Source organism: Mesoplodon bidens, assembly GCF_964165515.1.
Source record: "Mesoplodon bidens genome assembly, chromosome: 18".
NCBI classification, from domain to species: Eukaryota; Metazoa; Chordata; class Mammalia; order Artiodactyla; family Ziphiidae; genus Mesoplodon; species Mesoplodon bidens.
In genome coordinates, this window is record NC_138175.1 from 53,469,090 (window position 1) to 53,490,782 (window position 21,693).

Sequence of the window (21,693 nt, forward strand, 5' to 3'; positions counted from 1 at the left end):
GGAGGCGTCAGGATTGGCCTGAACCATGAGGGGCTCTTGGCGCTTCCGTCGCTGCTTCATCTCAAACAGCCGCCGCTGCGGGAAAAGGGTGTATGGGCGGGAATGGGAGGGTTGGAACCGGACCAGAAGATATGGGTGAAAGGGGGCCTGGGGCGAGGGGCGTCCTGCATCGGTGGGAGAGTTCCAGGCCTTCAGTCCCTCAGCAACTCCTTCCTTAGATCCAGGAGTCCTGACTCCCAGGCCCCTCCTCCCCCAGGACCTAGGAGTCCTGCTCTCCAGAACGCTTGATCCTTAGAAATTTTGGAGTCTCGTCACCAAGGTTTGCTTCTTGAGGATCCCAAATTCCTATTTTCTCATTTCCCAATTGCAAAACTTGAGGCTCCGAGAGAACCAACGAGGACCAGGAATCCCAGAGCAAGTCCTGGGGGTGGGGCTCCTGGGGAGGTATGGAAGATGGAAGAGTCAGGAGTGGCAGGATTCCTGGGCACAGTACCTGCTCCTCCAGCTTCTGCAGCCTCATGGCGGCAAGCTCATCCCCCAGGGCCCTAAGAGAGGTGCAGGTTCATAGTGACAGCAAGCAGGGCACCCTGGTTGCCCAAGAGCCCCTCCCCAACTTAGGGTTCTGAACACTTGTGAGGACACAGAAGAGGCAGAACCTGAGCCTGTTCCACCAGTTCTGAAGCTCTTTCTCACAGCACTGGCCTGTCTAGAATCCAGGAGTCAGAGATCCTAGGCCCCTCCTGTCCCAGCACAAACCCCCCATCCCTTCCTCTTTCAGACCCAGGAGTCCTCATTTGTACCTTCCTCCCTTTAGGTAGGACCCAGAAATCCAAGCCCCCAGGCCCTTCCTGCAAGGCCAATGGTGCTGAACCTGCAAACATCATTATGAGACCAGAGCTGAGTAGGTGTGAGCATAATCAAACTTTGAGTTCCCCCTTGCACCCCCATCTCCACCCCTGCCCATCTCATTTCCCCCACTCACTCCTTCTTCCATGTGTCATTCTCCTGAGACATCCTGGAGAAGCAAAATGAGGAGTCAGGACCCAGACCCAACATCCCAATGGACTCTCCCCTTCAACACCTGATCTTAAGCTTTAAATTTTCCCCTGACCCAGGCAGCCCGAATTCCAGCACCAACACTTGCTAGGGACCCAGCAGCCCGTTTCCAGCTTTTGTCACTATCAGGAGTCCAGCTCTCTCTTCCCCAAATACCTCCCTCCCTCCTTCACCCAGGCATGAGAACTCAGGACTCTGGACCCCAAACACCCCATCCCCAGTGATCCTAGACCCCCAGCACCCACCTGCCTAGGATCCTGGAGACTCCTTTTCCTCCTCTCGTGCCTGGAGAGGCTTTTCACATTCACACCTCAGTTCCTTGCCTCTCTGGCCAATTTCTAAACATACCTGACCCTATCTTTGGGAACCAGTGATGTAATCTCTGGGTCTCTGGGAAGTAAGCAGGGGGGAAATAGAGGGCTTAGAGGGAGGGGGGATTCCCACTGGGACCTGCCCTAATCCCCTCTCTCCTGGCTCCCCACGTTCCACTTCCAGCAAAGCAATGACCCCTGGCCTCTGCTGTAGCCGGGCAGCCCTGCTCCAGGGGTTCTGAATTGGAAGAGCATGCAGGTGTTCCTTAAAGGGACCTGACAGAGGCCGCATCGCAAGCTCGCTCTACACCTCTCTCTTATATAAGAAACTTATAACGTGACCTGTGCCAACTACTACCGATCTGTAATTTACAGCCACTTCTAGGAGAGAAAATAAATGGGAAAACTACAACTCCCATGAGGCGAAGAGGCCAAGATGCCCGCGGAAGTTGACTCATTTTCCCCCGGCCCAACAGGGAGTTGTAGTTCTCTTTGAAAGTCTCCGTTCTTTCGCCTAAAAGAGCAGGATATGTGGCGTCAAAAGGTAGGGCTTCCGAGAAAGGAGGCTCGGCTTTCAAGAAAAGGTCAGCGACTTCGACAAGGGGCGGGGCCGCTAGACAGGGCCCCGAAACCTGGAGCCAGCGCGGACCAATCAGGCTGCTGAGAGTGGATCCTCTGCGGGGAAAGTGGGCGTGGCCTAGGGGGGAAATCGCAGAGAACACACCGGAGGTCCTAGCCCAGGAAAACGCCCTCTGCGGTGAAGGAGAGGTAAGGGGCTGGAGGGTCCTGGACTCTTGGGTCCTGGGGAGAAGGGAAGCGGGGCACCAGAGGGCTGGAAAACTGAGTCTCGGAGGACACCAGTACCTCCAGATCCTGGGAAAAGAGGAGGCTGGGGCTCTGGACCTTTGGGCCTGCGGAAAGAAGGGGTCGAGATCCCGGATTCCTAGTCTAAGCGAAGAGGGTGCTGGAAGCCAGGACTCCTGGGTCTGAGGAAGGAAAGGCTGGAGGCTCGGAATCCTGGCTCCCGGGAAACGAGACGCTTTGCGTCTTGATTCTTGGAAGGGGGCGGGGAGCGGCGCCGGGAGTCCAGACTCCTGGGTCCAGGGGAGAAGGCGGCTTGGGACAGACTTATTCCACCTCTCCGCTCCCACAGACCACGCCGCCATGCCTCCCGCTGGGCCCCGTGCAGCCCTCCTTCTCTTGTCACTTCTGCTGCAGCTGCGCGCTATTCTGACCGTGCCCCTGGAGCGGGGGGCGCCCAAGGAGGAGAATCCCGCCACCGAAAGCCCCGTGAGTGGCCTGCCCTGCTCGCCAGCCAGGTGTTTGCAGTGGTACTACTATTCCCGTGCCTCCGTGGCCCCTGGCTGGCTAGGGATGCGGCTTGGAATTTGCCTGCCATTCTTTGCCGTCCCAGGGCTTTGACGTGGTGAAAAACTCGGGGGCGGGTGTGTGTGTGTGTGTGTGTGAGATTTCTAAGCCCCTGACTTTGAGATATGGAAAATCAGGTCAGATTTTAGATGAAAAATCTGCATCACCCCCCCACCCCCACCTAAACCTCTTTGCTCTTTTAAGACGCCCTCCCCTCAAGAAGGACTCTGAAAAAAGAAACTACATTTCCCAGTAGCATCTTGAGCAGGTGGTGTTAGTTAACTGGGGTGTTACATCATGGAGCTCATGGGAGTTGTAGTTTAAATTATGATAGGGCACGGTAACTGCTCATTTATTCCAACTTGTGTTTATCGAACACTATGAAACCTGTGGTCTTAGGGAATTTGGAACTTGAAAAGATCCTCAAGGCCAGTGCCCTGATTTGTGGCCCGAATCCTACAGTTCCCACCAGGAATGGACACACCACTGTCTCTGGAACAAATCATCCCATGCTCCTGTATGACAGGTCCCGACCCAGCAAGTGAGGCCTTTGCTCCGTGACATCTTTGCTGACACAGGGCAGCTTGAGTCCCCTTGCCTTTCATTCATTCCACACATTTCTTGAGCATCTTCTAGGAGCCAGGCACAGTGCTAGAACAAGCTCCCTGCCCTCACAGACCAGCTTAGTTTGCTGGGAAGACAAACGGCAGGGCCCTCTGAGAATGGACACCAGGGGTGATGGTCAGGGAGGAAGGAAGGGCCATTTGAGCTAAGATCTGAAGTACGGGGAAGAATATTCCAGGCAAAAGGAAAAGCCTGGGCAAAGGCTGCGTGGTGGAGGAGAGCACAGTGAGTAGTAGATGGACTTACAGGAGGCCAGTGTGGCTGAAACAGAGCGAGCGAGGGGGAGATGAGGTCAGAGGAAGAACAGGGGGAGATCCCACGGGGCCTTGTGGGCCATGGTGGAGACTTTCTTTATTCTGAAGCTACTAGAGTGTTATAAATGTCAATAACAACAACAACAACAAAAGGCTTCCCTGGTGGCGCAGTGGTTGAGAGTCCGCCTGCCAATGCCGGGGACACGGGTTAGTGCCCCGGTCTGGGAAGATCCCACATGCCGCGGAGCGGCTGGGCCCGTGAGCCATGGCCGCTGAGCCTGTGTGTCCGGAGCCTGTGCTCCGCAGCTGGAGAGGCCACAACAGTGAGAGGCCCGCATACCACCAAAGAAAAAAAATGTCAATAACAACAATCATAATAACATTGACAGCTCTTACTAAGTGCCGAGTTAAATATTTAAATATATTAACTGCTCTAATCCTCACAACAGTCCCTATGAGGTGGATACTCACCTTACTTTACAGGTACGGAAACTGAGGCACAGAGACGTTAAGTAACTTGCCCAAGGACTAAGATTGCCAGACTTAGCAAATAAAGACACAGGACACTCAGTTAAAATTGAGTGGGTTTCAGATAAACAATGAATAATCATTCGTATAATATACTGAAAGTTATTCATTGTTTTATCTGAAATTTAAATTTAAGTAGGCATCCTAGCAGTCCGAACAAGGTCACATAGCTAGTAATTGGCAGATTTGGGATTCCAGCCCACTGTGTTTGGCTGAATGACGGCCCCCAAAGATGTCCGTGCCCTAATCCCCAGAACCTATGAATATATGGCAAAAGAGTGTTTGCACGTGTGATTGAGTTAGGTGGAGAAATTATCCTGGCTTATCCAAGTGAGCCCAATGTAATCACAAGGGTTCCATATAAGAGCCAGGCAAGAAAGTCAGTGTCAGAAGCGATGTGATGATGTAAGCAGAGGTCAGAGTGATGCAAGGCCACAAACCCAGGAGTGTAGGCAGCCTTTAGAAGCTGGAAAAGGCAAGGAAGCAGATTGTTCCCTAAAGTCTCCAAAATAAGCTCAGCTCTGCTGAACCATTTTGGACTTCTGACCTCCAGAACACTAAGAGGATAAACTTTTATTACTCTAAGCCACTTAAGTTTGTGATACTTTGTTACAGCAGCAATAGGAGATTAGTACACCCACAGTGCCATAGCTGGGTGATCGGCGCCCATTTATCACCTGTGGTGTGTTCCTCAGCAAATGTAATGATAGCTATAGTAGACTGAGTATCTTCTAAAGCCTTGCCATGGTGCTAGGCTTTTTTTTTTTTTTTTTTTTTTTTGGTGCCAGGCTTTTTATCTCTTACTTTTCACCACAGCTCTGAGAGGTAAGAAATTTATTGCCTATTTTACAAATGGAAGAGTGAGGCCCAGGCAGAGGAAAGTGCCAGCCAGCTACACGTGGCAGGGCTAGGACCAGGAGCCCAGGGAGTTTTGTCTGTCTTGTTCACTTGCTGTGCCCTATAGAACAGTGCCTGGCACATGGTAGGGGCTCGTTGCATGCTTGTTGAATGAATGAATGTACGTTTCACTGCTTTCCAGCAAATACCAGTGTGTCCACTCTATGGGCAGTGTTGGGCTGGGTGTTTACCCTTGTGATTTTCATTTCATCTCCACTACAGACAGACCTGGGAAGAGGTAAGAGCTGTGGCCCGGAGGATCAGGCAATTTGCCGGGGATGACAGAGCAACCAGCGTCTGCTGGCTCTAGAGCCTTTATCCCATGGGGCAGGCCTCCTGCTCAGGGTTGGGGGCTGATCTCTGGGTCCCTCAGCAGGTGCCCAGGGGAGCAGAGCCTGGGTCCTACCTGCAGGGAAGAACCAGAGAGGGACCAGGGCTGAGGCTACTATGTTCATTCTTGTTGCCTCAGGACACAGGCCTGTACTACCACCGGTACCTCCAGGAAGTCATCAACGTGCTGGAGACGGACGGGCACTTCCGGGAAAAGCTGCAGGCCGCCAATGCTGAGGACATCAAGGTGTGGCTGGGTGCGAACACACTGGGAGGGCATGCATGCTCAGAGGGCAGAATTCCAGAACGGACCAGGTTCCCTAAAGGGGAACCTTCCAGGCATCACAAAACTGAGACTGGGGAGAAGTCACTTCTCGGGGTCACATAGCTGGGAAGGGATCTGGGGAAGACAGAATGTGTGGTTAAGTGTGGATGTGGATGGTACATGCCTCCCAGTATCAGCTCTACCAGCTGTGTGGCCTCCCTTCACTGTGCCTCAGTTTCCCCGTCTGTAAAATGGGGGTAATAATAGAACCTGCATCATAGGACTATCCGAGGTAAGACGTGTAAAAGGCATGGATGTGCACAGTGGCCATTCTCAGTAAGCGCAATTTGAGGGCTGGTTCTGCGAGTTCTCAGCATAGTGCTCTCTTCACAGGAAGAATTCAAAACACGGGAGATGCTGTCATCACTCACATCATCTCTAACTCTCATGTTAGGCCTCTAGAGGAGCTGTGATTCTCCCCATTTTACAGAGGTGGACACTGAGGCCCTAGTAGCAGTGTTTGTCCTTCCTGGAGGCCTGGGTCTCAATCCCTGGACTGACTGAGCCCAGAGCCCACATCCCACCCCATCCCTCAAGCAGTGTTCCTCGGAAAGGATGCTGACACACACACGCACGCACACACACACACACACACACACACACACGCCATGAGGAGACAACACTGCCTGCCACCACCCAACCCCACCTAGACTTCCCTCCCCGTTCGGGTGCATGTTGGAACATCCCACCTGGGGGATCCACCCCGAGTTCTCCAAACACCTTGGCCCAGAGGAAGCCCCAGGGCCTGGGACTGATGGGAGGAGGGCAGCCCTGCTCTCCCCAAAACCTCCCAGCATTCCTTGGGCTCTTGTCCATCCCCATCCACCTGGCCCCCGACAATGGATGGGCATAACTAGAGACTGCTGAGCCTAGCCCATCCCACTGCCCAGCTGAGGAAACGGAGGCCCTAGAGGCCACCCAGCTTGTCCAAGGTCATACAAGTGGGAAATGACATCAGAAACAGTGGCCATGTAGGCAGGCAGGTTCTGAAGTGGAACAGTGGCAGGTTCCAATCCCAGCTCCACCTCATGCTCTTCTGTGCAAGTGGTCACACCCCTCTGTGCCTTCGTTTCCTTCTCAGAAAACGGGGAGGCTCATGCAGCACTTTCTCTGTTGCGGGGAGATGGGGGTGGGGTTGTGTGAATCAGCGATAATCCCCACTTTGAGGCTTTGGTCCAGCCTGTCATCAGCCTTCAGTAAAGGTCAGTTGTCCTTGTCACTGGTGGTGATCATCTCAGCCCCATTTTTGAGGTCCAGAGTAGGGAAACAGTGTGCTGGGGTCACGCAGTGCAGTGATGCCAGGACTGGGATTTGAACCCAGGCCCCAGGACTCTCACTCTGGGGAGACATGACCCCACCTGTGTCACCAGGCTGGAAACTGGCCTCCTATCCTCACTGTCTGAGGAACCTTGGGCCAGTTTGTTCATCTATAAAATGGGGTTGTGGTCAGGATTAGAGGACGGACTCAGTGAGTCCAGCGCAGGACTTGACTCATCGTAGGTGCCTGACTGGTTGAGGTTAACATGACTGGCACTGTGGCCCCTTTGTCCTGCGGCCTCTGCAAAGGCCATGCCCCCTGCAGGCTGGAGAGACCCAAACGAGTGGCTGAGAAAGCCATCTGAGACAGTGCAGGGTGCTGGGGTAGCCTGGAGGAGGGACCCAGTCTGTCTGACAGTGAGAGAAAGCTTCTAGGGAACACATTCTCCCGAGTGAGGTTTGAATTCTGAGTGGGAGTGTTTGGTATAAACGTTGAAACGGGGGTGGGGGGGAAGGCGACGTTTCAACAGTAGCACTGTGTGTACCAGTGAAGCATCCTGGTACCTTCAGCTGTCTGCTGGTGGCTGCTTATAACTGACATAAAGACAGAGGGATGGGGCTGGAGCGGGGACGGCAGGGAGGAGGGGGAGGCATGGGCAGATGCAGGATCTTGCGGGACCTTCAGTGTGAGGCCCAGGGATTCGGTCCTGTGGGCATTGGGGAGCCACGGGGGTGGGGGACTGTGAGAAGGCGAGGGGTGGGGTCAGCACAATTGAGAAACAGACATAATCCAAAGTGATGATAGAGGTAACTCAGAGAAGGCACCCTGCTCAGCACGTGTGAGTGTGTGTGTGTGTGTGTGTGTGTGTGTGTGTGTGTGTGTGGTGGCGTCAAGGGGGTTGTCGGGGATTCTTCCAAGGGAGGTGCCATCTGCTTTGAGTTTATTTTGCTTGTCTGTTTTAATTTTATTGAGATATAGTTGGTTTACAATGTTGTGTTAATTTCTTCTGTACAGCAAAGTGACTCAGTTACACATATATGTATTCTTTTTCCTATTCTTTTCCATTATGGTTCATCACAGGATATTGAATAGAGTTCCCTGTGCTACACAGTATGCTTTAAGTTTTGAAGGAGTGTGAGGACCTGGTTAGGCTTGGAAAGCAGTGACAGGGAGAATCCCAGGCAGAGGGACCAGCATGTGTAAAGGCCTAGAAGTGGGAAAGAGCCGTGAGCCATGAGCATGATCTGATGAGTGACAGGAAATAAGAAGGGCCTCCAATGCCAGGCTGAGGGGCTGGAATCTTGTCTCGGGGCCTCTGGGGGGCCCCAGGAGGCATCAGAAAGCTGGTAGAAGGCTCCAGAGAGGGCAGCCTGGTTTGTGTCCCCTCTCTCCCGGGCAGAGCGGGAAGCTGAGCCGGGAGCTGGACTTCGTCAGCCACCATGTCCGCACCAAACTGGATGAACTCAAGCGGCAGGAGGTGTCCAGGCTGCGGATGCTGCTCAAGGCCAAGATGGATGCCCAGCAGGAGCCCAGTAAGCAGGCCAGTGGGGTGGGCAGGGCCGGTGGGGTGGGTGGAGCTGGCGACGTTAGGGGTCATGGGGCAGCCTCCCTCCCCGGCCTCCAGGTGATTTTGGCAGGTGGAACCAACTGGGGCCTCATCCTCTCCACCCCTGTAAACTCTGCATGGAAGATTGATCGAGTTTTCTTCCTAGCACAATCTACTATTAACATCACTCGGGAGATGTTAGTCATCTTAGTTGCTTGGGTGGTTTTTGATGTGTTTTTAATTTTTATTTTAACAAATCAGGGTCATTTAAAATTTTGATGTCACTTGAAACTTACAGAAAAGTTGCAAGAATACTACCAAACACTCTCAAATACCCTTAGCCCAGATTCTGTCATTGTTAACGTTTGCTCCATTTATCTGTAGTTCACATTTGCGAGTTCCTTGCAGACACCGTGTTCCTTTAGGCCTAAATATTTCAGTGTGATTTTTCTCAGAACAACAATGTTCTCCTACAATACTATAGTACAGTGATCAAAGTCAGCAAGTTCAACAGGTTACACTGTATTTTTCCTTGCTTACTTATTCTTTCTCTCCCCCACTAGAATGATTCTAATTTCCTGGCATTTATATGTGAGGCTATATTTTATAGTCTAATTGTATGGCTAAAAAAGAAAAACAAAGAAAGAAAAGAAAAAAAAATGTGCCTGGAAGAGGGAGATTTGAGTGGATTTAAATTCCAAGATCCCATTTTATTTCTAACATTCCTAGATATAGTTTCTTGGAGCATGCGTCTAGACCATGCTATTCCTTTTAAATGACTTTATTGAGATATGATTCGTATACCAAACAATTTACCCATTTGAAGTGTACAGTTCAGTGATTAGTATATTCACAGGTATGTGCAACTATTATCAAAGTCAATTTTAGAACACTTTCATCCCTCCAAAAAGAATCGCTAGACCATGTAACTGTTACCCCTCTATTCGCCCCCGCACCCCTGGCAACCTACTTTCTGTCTCTATAAATTTGCCTATTATGGACATTTTGTATAGATGGAATCATACGATAAGTGATCTTTTGTGTCTGGCTTCTTCTAGTGTAATATTTTCAAGGTTCATCCACACTGTAGCATGTATCACTGCTTTATTCCTTTTTAGGGCCAAGTAATATTCCCTTGTCTGGATCTACCATATTTAGTTTGTCCATTCATCCATTGATGGATATGTGTTGTTTGCATCCATTGGCTACAATGGACCATGCTGTTTTACTTATTGTAGCTTTGTGGGATATTCTGGTACTGCTGGGGCACCTTTTGGCTCGTCACTAAGTGTAAGAACAATCCTATTTTATTGAGATTTACCTCCAGCTTCTTTCATCTCCTGACCCCCTTGAGGCTCCTGTGTTACAGATGGGGACCCTGAACGTTGGTAGATGGTGCTAAGGGTCAGTAAGAGAGCTGAGCTTTGTTTTCATTCCTATCTGATGCCTCTTATCCATTGATCAAGTATGTCTTGAGTTCTACTCTGTGCCAGGCACTGAGCAGGGTGCTGGGGCTCTAAGGTGACCAGCCGGGCATGGTCTCCGGCCTCCTTCTGCATAACGATCCATGCCTTCTCTGTCTTGCTGTTTTAATTACTACAGTTTCAGAGTCTGACTTGATCTCTGGTAAACTGGATGTTCCCTTGTCACGAATGAGAAAGAATCCCTCCCATCAGTTGGTTGCTTATTACATCCCATACGCTAAGCTATGTACTTCAACTTTTGTCCCTTCAACAACTCAGGAATCTCCAGAATCTGACTACTTCTCTCCACATCCATTGCTGTCACTGGGTTCCACTTGGATCAGCGCAGTCTCCTCCTCCCTGGGCACCCTGCCGCTGCCCTTGCTTTTCCCACTATTTCCCGTAGAACAGCCATTCTTAACAGAATCCTGTTAATATCTGGATTCATTTCCTGTGGCCACTGTAACAAATCAGCAACAACTTAGTGGCTTAAAACAACACACACTTATTCTCTTTACCTTTTGGAGATCAGAAATCCAAAATCAGTTTCACTGGGTCAAAATCAAGGTGTCAGCAGGGCTCTGTTAGTTCTGGAGGTGCTATGGGGAGGAATCTGTTTCCTTGCCTTTTCCAGCTTCCAAAGCTTCATTCCTAGGCTGGGAACCTCTTCAAATCTAGCAGCATAGCGTTTTTCTACAGTCATCACATGGCATTCTTCTGTAGTCAGATCTCCTGCTGCTTCCCTCTTACAAGTATTACATTTAGCCCCCTTCCCCAGTTAATCCAGGATCATCTCCCCATCTCAAGATCCTTAATTTGATCACATCTGCAAAGTCCCTTTTGCCCCATGAGATCACATATTCATAGGTTCCAGGGATTCAGATGTGGACATCTTGGTGGGGGGGGGCCTTTATTCAGCCTATCACAGCACCCAGTTCAAATCCTGTCCCTCCTGTGCTCAGAACCAGCCATGGCTCCCCAGTGCCCTCAGGATCAAGTCCACACTCCTTGCTAGTTGGAGGCCAAGCTGAGCCCTGCCATGCCCGTCCCAGCCCCTCCCTTCACATGTGTGCCCTCTCACCCGACCCTCTGGCATCAGCATTTTTAGTACAGAGGGTGACACATCTTTCTCACCTTGGGGCTTTTGCCTGTGACATTCTTTCTCAGAGCTCTTGGCATGGCCAATGGAGCTTCGGTCTCAGCCCAGATGTCGCCTCCCTCGTCCTGCCCTGACCATCCTGTGTGAAGAGTCTTCCATTTGTTTGAGTCCTTTGTGGTCGTGTGTTTGTCCCTTACTCACCTGTCTGGTTCCTGCTGTGTCCACAGTGCTAGGCACAGGGTCGGGCCCAGAGTACGGCTCAGCACATATCTGTGGCATGAGTAACAAATTATGAGACTTGATCTGTGCGTGTCTCCTGGGTCTGTCCCTCCTCTGGGCTCACCCAGGCCCAGAGCTGCCGCCACTACAGCCTGAGTCACCTGCATTCCAGCTGCCTGTGTGTGTGCCTTTCACGCCCACCAGCCCAGGAGCCACTGGAGGCTCAGGCCTGGGTCTGATTCACATGGGGGCCCCCAGGAGGCCTCTCAAGATGTGTGTCCAGTGGATGAGTGGGTGCCAAGTGTGTCCTGCTCTCTACCTCTCTGCCGGGAAACTCTCGTACAAGGAGGCTGCATTACTTTGCTAGGGCTTCTGTAACAAAGTACCACAGGGTGGCTTAAACAATAGGCATTGATTGTCTCACAGTTCTGGAAGGCAGAAGTCAAAAATCAAGGTGTCAGCAGGGGGTGGTTCCTTCTGAAGGCTGTGCGGGAGAATCTGTTCTGGGTCTTTCTCTTTGATTTGGAGATGGCCACTCCCCCCCCCACCCGCCCCCGCCATGTCTATTCACATTGTCTTCCCTCTGTGTGTGTCTCTGTGTCCAAATTTTCTCTTTTTTTTTTTTTTTTTTTTGCGGTATGCGGGTCTCTCACTGCCGTGGCCCCTCCCGTTGCGGAGCACAGGCTGCGAACGCACAGGCTCAGCGGCCATGGCTCACGGGCCCAGCCGCTCCGGGGCATATGGGATCCTCCCAGACCTGGGCACGAACCCGTGTCCCCTGCATCGGCAGGCGGACTCTCAACCACTGCGCCACCAGGGAAGCCCTAAATTTTCTCTTTTTATAAGGACTCCTGTCATATGGGATTAGGGCTCATCCTCATGACCTCGTTTTAACTTGATCACCTCTGTAAAGCCCCTCTCTCCAAATAAGGTCACATTCTGAGATACTGGGGGCTATCAACCTCCCTGTGAATTTGGGGGCACGCACTTCAACCCATAACAGAATTAAGTGTCATGTGCTCTGGAGCCCAACTAATCCTCACTCTGCCTCTTCCTAGATGGTGACCTAGACGTCAGTTCCCCTCTCTGGGCCTCAGTTTTCACATCCATAAAATGGGATAATCACAGTACCTATGTGAGATTTTTGTGAAAAGTAAATGCATTAATATATTTAATATGTTTAGAGCAGGGCCTGGCACATAGTACATGTTTGATACATGTTGGTTATCATCATGGTTATTATTATTTTCAGCATCAGACTCAGTTGTGGCATCACCTCCTCCAGGAAGCCCTCCCTGATTGCTCCAGGCTCATTCAAGCCATCCTCTGTGGGCTTCTCCTGTGCCCTCTGTGACCTCCTTTAGAGCACATCCAGCCCAGGATAGTTTTCGTTTGTTTGATTTTTGTTTGGTTTTTTTTGCCGTGCTACGTGGCTTGTGGGATCTTAGTTTTCCAACCAGGGATCGAACCGGAGCCCCCGGCAGTGGAAGCGCTGAGTCCTACACTGGACTGCCAAGGAATTCCCGCAGGATAGGGATTTTGAAAGAAAGAACGTTCCATGAGGTGTTCATTCCCCCCCACAACCAACCCCGTCTTCCCTCTCATCCAGATGTACAGTTGGATCACCTGAGCCTCCTGAAGCAGTTTGAACACCTGGACCCTCAGAATCAGCACACATTCGAGGCCCGGGACCTGGAGCTGCTGATCCAGACAGTAGGTTGAGGGGGACCTGGGGGCAGAGGACCGAGGGAAGCTTTGTAGAGGGGGAGAAGGGAGCAGAGGCTGGGATGTGAGACCACTCACCCCTGCCTGGTGTTCTCTGAGGCCAGCGGCTGCAGAAGGGCTGGTTGTGCCTAAAAACCTTCCCCAGATTCTCTACAGGAAAGCCGAGTTGTGTGCGTGTGTGTCGGGGTCCGGGGGTTGGCTCCACTCACACCTGGATTCAAATCCCTCCCCTGTGACTGGGGGCAGGAATTCCTTCTGTGTCCTTGCTGTAGGCAGAATAATAGCCCCTCAAAAGACGTCACATGCTGTCTGCGGAACCTCTGGCTCTGTGACCTGATGTGGCAAAACAGACTTTGCAGTTGTGAGTAAGCTGAGGAGCTTGAGATGGGGGGGATGAGCCTGGGTTATCCAGGTGGGCCCTAAGTGTCATCACAAGGGTGCTTGTAAGACGGATGCAGGGAGTTCCCTGGTTGCCTAGTGGTTAGGATTCTGGGCTTTCACTGCCAAGGCCCAGGTTCAGTCCCTGGTTGGGGAACTGAGATCCTGCAAGCCATGTGGTATGGCCAAAGAAATTAATAAATAACATAACATAACATAAAATTTAAAAAGAGGGAAGCAGAGGGAGATCTGACTACAGTAGAGGGCGGCAGTGTGACGACCAAAGCAAGGTGGCTCTGCTGCTGACTTTGAAGATGGATGAAGGGGCCACAGGCACGTATGCAGCTCTAGAAGCTGGAAAAGGCAAAGAAGAGGGTCCTCTCCTAGAGTCTCCAGAAGGAGCACGTCTCTGCCAACACTCTAATTGCAGCCCAGTGAAACTGATTTCAGACCCTGGCCTCCATGCTGTAAGATGAAGAGTGTGTGTTAAGCCACGATAAATAATAATTTGTTAGAGCAGCACAGGAACAAATGTAGTCTTCATGTGAGAAGTAGGATCTACAACTCTGCCTCGTGGGGAAGGCCAAGTTCGGGGTTGGGGAGTGGCAGGGAATGCTCAGGTCTGCCCCTGCCTCTTCCCTGCTCACATCCCTTCTGTAGCTCCCCAGCACCCCCAGGACAGAACCTACCTCTCTCTGCCTGACTTGAGCCTCAGCCTGCTTTTCTGGCTGACTGGAGCTCCATCTAGTGGCCACGAAGATAATAGCAGCCATTTGATTGAGTCCATGCCTGACCTTCGTCCCCGAGAGATGGTTCTGCCGCTTATTTCCAGAACATTCCAGAAACTGTTCGCTTTCCTGCAGCCGCTCTGTCATTCTCCTGGTCTCAACCCCAGAGATGGGCTCCTTGCTTCTGCCTTCCACACTCAACAGCAGGGTTTCTCAACTCGGCACTCTTGACACTTGGGGCTGGATAATTCTTTGCTCTGGGGGCAGTTTGTGCATTGTATGATGTTTAGCAGCATCCCTGGCCTCTACCCACTAGAAGCCAGTAGACCTCCCCTAGTTGTGACAACCAACGATATCTTCAAACATTGACTGCGGTCCCCTGGGGACCGCAGTCACCCCAGGTTAAGAACCTCCGTCTGTTCCCCACACAACAGCTGTATTGGTTTTCTATTGCTGCCATATAACAAATTACCACAGATTCAGTGACTTAAGACAACAGAAAGCTGTCCTCTCACAGTTCTGGAGGCCAGAAGTTGAAAATCGGTATCACTGGGCCAAAACCAAGGTTTCCTTAGAGGCGTCTGCTTCTTGCCTCTTCCAGCTTCTGGGGGTTGCCAGCATTCCTTGGCTTGTAGACACATCACTCCAGTCTCTGCCTCCACCATCACGTGGCATTCTCCCTGTGCCTCTCTGTGTCTTCTCTGTAGCCTTCTTCTTGTAAAGACACTAGTCATTAGAATTAGGGCCCACCCTAATCCAGTAGGACCTCATCTTAGCTAATTACATCTGCAAAGATCCTGTTTTCAAGTAAAGTCACATTCTGAGGTTCTGGGTGCACATGAATTCTGGGGGGACCCTATACAACCCAGTATAGTATTGTTATCACCATTTTCCAGAGGCAGAAACTGAGGCACAGAGAGAATGAGTAACTTGCCCAAGGTCCCACAGCTAGCGGGATTTGTTCACCTGGCAGAGCCTAGATTTGAACCCTGGGCAGAATAATTAGAGACCTCATGTTGTTTACCCCCTAGCTGTACTGCTTTCCATATTAAGTCACCTTATGTGCTGTTCCTTATTATTTATTCCTCCAAGATCTTGAGATTGTGGAGGACTTGAAAGAAGTGAGTTAAAGTTGCTATTGTGTAACCATCCTCGTCTTTTGACCGAAGAGAGGAGGCTATCTATTATGGGACAAAAGTGACATCGGGACATTAGACCCAGCACACGTGGAAGTTGGGCCAAGTTCAGAGCCAAAGGCCTGGCGTTCGGAGTTTGGAATTAGGGGCTGGGCATAGAAGTGAGGTGATAGTGACCGTCTGCCTTTCCCCAGGCCACCCGGGACCTTGCCCAGTACGACGCAGCCCATCATGAAGAGTTCAAACGCTACGAGATGCTCAAGGAACACGAAAGACGCCGTTATCTGGAGTCCCTGGGAGAGGAGCAGCGAAAGGAGGCAGAGAGGAAGCTAGAAGAGCAACAACGCCGGCACCGAGAACACCCCAAAGTCAATGTGCCGGTAAGGACCCCCATGCATGCCTACCCTGCCCCAACCATGTCCAACTTTCCAAGCTCCACAAGAAAGTAGCTGAAAAACTACAACTCCCAGCAGACCTTGAGGCAAAAGGCCCCTTTTAATATACCTAGCTACCTCAAGGGGCTGCTGGGAGTTGTAGTTTTCTTGCTTGAGGGGAATGACATTTGAGGGATGGGGGTAAAGTGTTCTCTAGCTTTATCCTATGGGACCCACACCTCTTGCTCATGAGCCCCCGGCTCTCCCTTCCACAGGGCAGCCAAGCCCAGTTGAAGGAGGTGTGGGAGGAACTGGATGGATTGGACCCCAACAGGTTTAACCCCAAGACCTTCTTCATACTGCATGGTAAGGTGGAGAGGGAGTCCCAAGACCCAGGCTAATGCTGAGGCTCTGACCTTTCTGGGGCCTGAATGCTAAGAAGGGGTCTCCCTAACTCACGGGGCTTAGGGAGGCCAAAGAGGTCTGAGCCCCTCTCCCATGGTGGTCTAGAAGGCCCTATCCGTCCCTGTTGTTGGGAATACGGTCTTCCGTGGAAGAGCTCGTCCTTTTTTCTGGGATACACCAGGCCTCTGGGTTCTAAGAACTGACTGGTGTCCCTAACTGAGCAAACCAGGCTTGGCTAGGCCTGGGCCCCCCTCCCACAGCAGCCCAGAAGCCCCGGTCGCTTCTGGGGGCCCTATCACTAAGCAGGGGTTGCTCCCTAGTAACCAGGCCTCCACGGACCCGGGAAGCCCCTTCTCCATGGTGATTCAGGGACATGGTCCCCTTCATTTTCTTCCTGTCTGGAAACATCACCTCTATGTCCAGCCTCTAATTCCAATCTCCAAATGCCAGGCGTTTTGCTCTGAATCTGGGTCTTATGTCCTGATGTCACTACTATTTTTTTTTTTTTTTTTTTTGCACCGTGCGACTTGCAGGAGCTTAGTTCCCCGACCAGGGACCGAACCGGGGCCCTCGGCAGCGAAAGTGCGGAGTCCTAACTGCTGGATCACCAGGGAATTCCCCTGATACCACTTTTTGCCAGGCCCCCTCAGGTGTGCCCAGGAACCCGAACCAAATGCTATAGCCTGTCACCAGAGCTTAGCAGGGTCTGATTCATTCATTCAGCAAATGTTTACGAAGAGACCTCTAAGAACCAAGCTTCACGGAGACCCTGTGTATACAGCTGTGAACAAAAGAAAGTCCCCCTGGCATCACAGAGCCAGTGATCAGGCAAACAGATAATTCTGTAGTTCAGTGAATCTAAGTGACCATTGGAACATAAGATGAACACTTGAACACTTGAATTTTACATAAACTGCCCATCAAACTAACACATCATCGATGATAAGATGCCTCTCAATTTTATGGATCATAAAATATGGGGAGAAAAAAGTGCATCTTAGAATCAGTGAAGTAGGTTCTATAGTAGATGATCAGGTAGTCGACTACATTACCATGAAAAGGAGGAAGTGGGATTAAAGGTCTAGAATGATGATTTTATATAGCCTGGTCTGGAAAGATTTTTGCTAGACCAGCACTGTCCAATAGAACTTCCTATGCTGATGGAAGTGTTCTGCAGCTGTGTTGTCCAATACAGCAGACACCAGCCCCATCTGGCTTTTTTTTTTCTTCTTCTTTTTCTTTTTTGGCTGTACAGCATGGCATGTGGGATCTTAGTTCCCCGACCAGGGATCGAACCTGTGCCCCCTGCATTGGAAGTGCAGAGTCCTAACTAACCAGTGGACCACCAAGGAAGTCCCTTTTTAAAAAAAAAAAAAAAAAAACGAATGAGGCAATTTATTAGCCCAGCATTATTTGTTCTTTTTTTTTCATTAATTTTTATTGGAGTATAGTTGATTTACAGTGTTGTGTTAGTTTCTGCTATACAGCAAAGTGAATCAGTTATGCATATACATATATCCAGTCTTTTTTAGATTTTTTTCCCATATAGGTCATTATAGAGTATTGAGTAGAGTTCCCTGTGCTATACAGTAGGTTCTTATTAGTTCCCATGTGGCTATTATTATTAATTAAGCACTTGAAATGTGGGTTTTACAACTAAGAAATTGAATTTTTTTAATCAATTAAAAATTTTTTTAGTTTATTTAATTTATTTATTTTTGGCTGCGTTGGGTCTTCATTGCTGCGTGCGCACTTTCTCTAGCTGCATTGAGCAGGGGCTACTCTATGTTGCAGTGCGCGGACTTCTCGTAGCGGTGGCTTCTCTTGTTGCGGAGCACGGGCTCTAGACGTGTGGGCTTCAGTAGTTGTAGCACGCGGGCTCAGTAGTTGTGGCACACGGGCTTAGTTGCTCTGCAGCATGTGGGATCTTCCCAGACCAGGGCTCAAACCCATGTCCCCTGCATTGGCAGGCAGATTCTTAATGGCTGTACCACCAGGGAAGCCTCTGATCAATTAAATTTTTTAAAATTTGTAATTGTGGTAAAATACACTTGACATAAAATCTACCATCTTGGACTTTTTTTGCGGTACACGGGCCTCTCACTGTTGTGGCCTCTCCCGTTGTGGAGCACAGGCTCCGGACGTGCAGGCTCAGCGGCCATGGCTCATGGGTCCAGCCGTTCCGCGGGATGTGGGATCTTCCCGGACTGGGGCACGAACCCGTGTCCCCTGCATCGGCAGGCGGACTCTCAACCACTGCGCCACCAGGGAAGCCCTTAGCCATTTTTAAGTGTACATATCAGTAGTGTTAAGCATACTCACATTATTGTGCAACAGTCTTTTCATCCTTGCAAGACTGAAACTCAGGCTTCCCTGGTGGCGCAGTGGTTGAGAGTCCGCCTGCCGATGCAGGGGACACGCGTTTGTGCCCCGGTCCGGGAAGATCCCACGTGCCGCGGAGCGGCTGGGCCCGTGAGCCATGGCCGCTGAGCCTGCGCGTCCGGAGCCTGTGCTCCGCAACGGGAGAGGCCACTACAGTGTGAGGCCCGCGTACTGCAAAAAAAAACACAAAAAACAAAACTGAAACTCTGTATTAATCATCAACTCCCCATGACCCCTCCCACATCCCCTGGTAACCTCTATTCTCTTTTGTCTATGAATTTGACTCTTCTAGCTACCTCATATAAGTGGAATTGTAGAGTATTTGTCTTTTTTGTGACTGGCTTATTTCACTTAGCATAATGTCAAGAAAACGAAGCTTTCATTGTATTGGATTGTTACTCATTTACATTTCATTTGCCCCATGTGGCTAGTGGCCGCTGGATTGGACAGCAGTGGTCAAGAGAGATGACGTTTGAACCGAGACCTCGGTGAAGTGAGGGGGTGAGCCTCGAAGATATTTGTCTAGATGGGGGCATAGCAAGCACACGCAGGGGAGAATGAACTTGGTGGGTTTCCAAGGTCACAGGAGCTGAATGCTTGAAGAGAAGAATGATAAGAAAGGGAATTCCTGGGGGGCGTGGGATGAATTGGGAGATTGGGATTGACATATGTACACTATTGATACTATGTATAAAATAGATAACTAATGAGAACTAATGAGAACTGTACAGCACAGGGAACTCTACCCAGTGCTCTGTGGTGACCTAAATGGGAAGGAAATCCAAAAAAAGAGGGGATATATGTATACGTATAGCTGATTCACTTTGCTGTACAGTAGAAACTAACACAATAGTGTAAAGCAACTATACAAAAAAAAAAACAACTCATAAGTAAAAATTACCGGACTTCCCTGGTGGCGCAGTGGTTAAGAGTCTGCCTACCAATGCAGGGGACACGGGTTTGAGCCCTGGTCCGGGAAGATACCACATGCCGCGGAGCAACTAAGCCCGTGCGCCACAACTACTGAGCCTGTGCTCTAGAGCCCGTGAGCCACAAATACTGAAGCCCGCGCGCCTAGAGCCCATGCTCCGCAACAAGAGAAGCCACCACAATGAGAAGCCCACGCACTGCAACAAAGAGTAGCCGCTGCTCACCACAACTAGAGAAAGCCCGCGCACAGCAACGAAGACCCAATGCAGCCAAAAATAAATAAATAAATAAATTTATTTTGTTTAAAGATTGCCAATTTAACCATTGTTAAGTGTAAAAAAAATAAAAAAAATAAAAAGGAATTCCCTGGCGGTCCAGTGGTTAGCACTCTGTACTTTAACTGCCGAGGGCACGGGTTCAATCTCTGGTCAGGGAACTAAGATCCCACAAACGCAGCCAAAAACAAAAAAGAAGAATGATAAGAAAGACTGCTAGGGAGGTAACAGCCACTCTACAGCCAGGGTAAGGAATTTGGATTTTATTCTGTCTCGGGTGAGACACAGCAAAAGGATTTTGAGCAGAGGAACTGACCCCATCTGCTTTAAGGGTTGGCAGGATCCGTCTAGGTGCTGTGTTGAGGACAGGCTGTAGGGGCCAGGGCCAGAGCCAGGACCCTAGTTAGGAGGCATGAGATGCTGGTGACTGGACCATGGAAGTAGGGAAGAGTGGTCATATTCTGGATTTGTCTTGAAGGTCAAGCTGGTAGGACTTGAGGATGGACTTGATGAGGATTGTAATGGGACAAGAGAGTCAAGGGTGACTCCAAGGTATTTGGCCTGAGCAACTGGAAGGATGGAGAGAGAAGAGCAAGCGTGTTTGGCAGGGAAGATTGGGAACTGGGTCTGTCCATGTCAAGCTAGAGATGTCTATTAGACATTTATGTGGAGATGGAGAGTGGGCAGTTGTGTATTCAGGTGTGGAGGCAGCTTGCAGATGGCGTTAAAGATGAGGGACTGGAGGAGCCCATCTAAGGAAGTCTTGCCAGTAGAACTGTTTCTGTAAGGATGTTCTCTGCTGCCCAGTATGGCGGCCACCAGCCATATGTGGCTATTGAGTGCTTGCCATGTAGCAAGTAGGACTGATAAACTGAAATTTTAATCTTATTTAATATTAATCAATTTAAATTTTAAACAGCCCATGTGGTTAGTGGCAACCATATTGGACAGATCTGAATATTTGATAGGGAAGAAGTCATTGTCCCCGTCCCCTACACCACCCGTAGAGGTCAGGAAGAGGACAGGGCCAGTGAAGGAAAATAAGGGCAGCTGGGGAGGAGAGGATGATGTTCTGAGAGCCAAAGGCAGAAAGTCAAAGTAAGGCGCAGGCTAAAGCTTAACCATTGGATTTGCAAGGTCACGGTTCCTGGCTGCCTCCCTGGGACCAGTGTGGGTGCTGATCTGAGTGAGCAGAGTAGGCGAAGGCAGTGAGCAAGGTGCATGTGGCGGAGGAGTCTGATTGGCAGGGAGAGGATTCTTTGGTGATCAGAGTCAGCCCTGGGCTGGTTCTCTGGGAGACGCCCCTGACACCCCTGTATCCTGGGCAAAGGGCTGATCCTGTGCCCAGGTCACTGGGAGCTAGAGATCAAGTCATTCTGCATGACAGTGGGCCCAAGTATGGTCCCAATGGAGTCTCGGGACCCTGATAGGGAAAGGGCTGTCTTAGCAACGGGCCAATGGGGCACTGAAGCCTGAAGGCCACCATCCTACTGTCGGAGACCCATTGTTACCTATCCGCTGAGAACAGACCTCGCATCAGCCCAGAATTCCTTCTCCAACAGGTCACTTAGGAACTTGACCCACTCTGTCTTCAGTCCCCCAAGACACCTTGTTGTCTCTTCCTCAGATATCAACAGTGATGGTGTCCTGGATGAGCAGGAGCTGGAGGCCCTCTTCACCAAGGAGGTGAGTATCTTGGAAGCCATGGGCGCAGAGGATGCCCAGGTCAGCGACGTGTCCCCTCAGGATCCTAGTCGTCCCCTCAGGTCCCTCCGGATGTGAGTTCAGGGGGAAACTACAACTCCCAGCAGCCCCCGAGGCAAAAAGAGGCTGCCAGGAGTGGCAGGGTGTCCCAAGGACTGATGGGAGTTGGAAGTTGTCTGTGTGTGTTATAGGAGGTGGGGTAGCCTGGGAAGGAGCTTGCCCTGGACCTCTCGGTACATCCTGCTTTTTGCTTGACCCTGCAGCTGGAGAAGGTGTATGACCCAAAGAACGAGGAAGATGACATGCGGGAGATGGAGGAGGAGCGGCTGCGCATGCGGGAGCACGTGATGAAGAATGTGAGAGGAGGGCCCGGGCCAT

At 50.6% G+C, this 21,693-nt stretch overlaps 1 protein-coding gene across 1 annotated transcript in view; it reads left to right on the forward strand.

Annotated features, from left to right (window-relative positions):
• The first annotated feature begins 1,972 nt into the window (after positions 1-1,972).
• Positions 1,973-21,693, forward strand: part of NUCB1 (nucleobindin 1) — a 21,526-nt gene continuing 1,805 nt past the window's right edge. Inside the window, exons 1-9 of the mRNA XM_081216061.1 lie at positions 1,973-2,135; positions 2,521-2,657; positions 5,508-5,615; positions 8,351-8,483; positions 12,888-12,991; positions 15,440-15,625; positions 15,895-15,985; positions 21,239-21,297; positions 21,579-21,671. Coding sequence (XP_081072187.1) covers positions 2,532-2,657; positions 5,508-5,615; positions 8,351-8,483; positions 12,888-12,991; positions 15,440-15,625; positions 15,895-15,985; positions 21,239-21,297; positions 21,579-21,671 — 900 coding nt within the window. The 5' untranslated portion in view covers positions 1,973-2,135; positions 2,521-2,531. The remainder of the gene's footprint in view (positions 2,136-2,520; positions 2,658-5,507; positions 5,616-8,350; positions 8,484-12,887; positions 12,992-15,439; positions 15,626-15,894; positions 15,986-21,238; positions 21,298-21,578; positions 21,672-21,693) is intronic.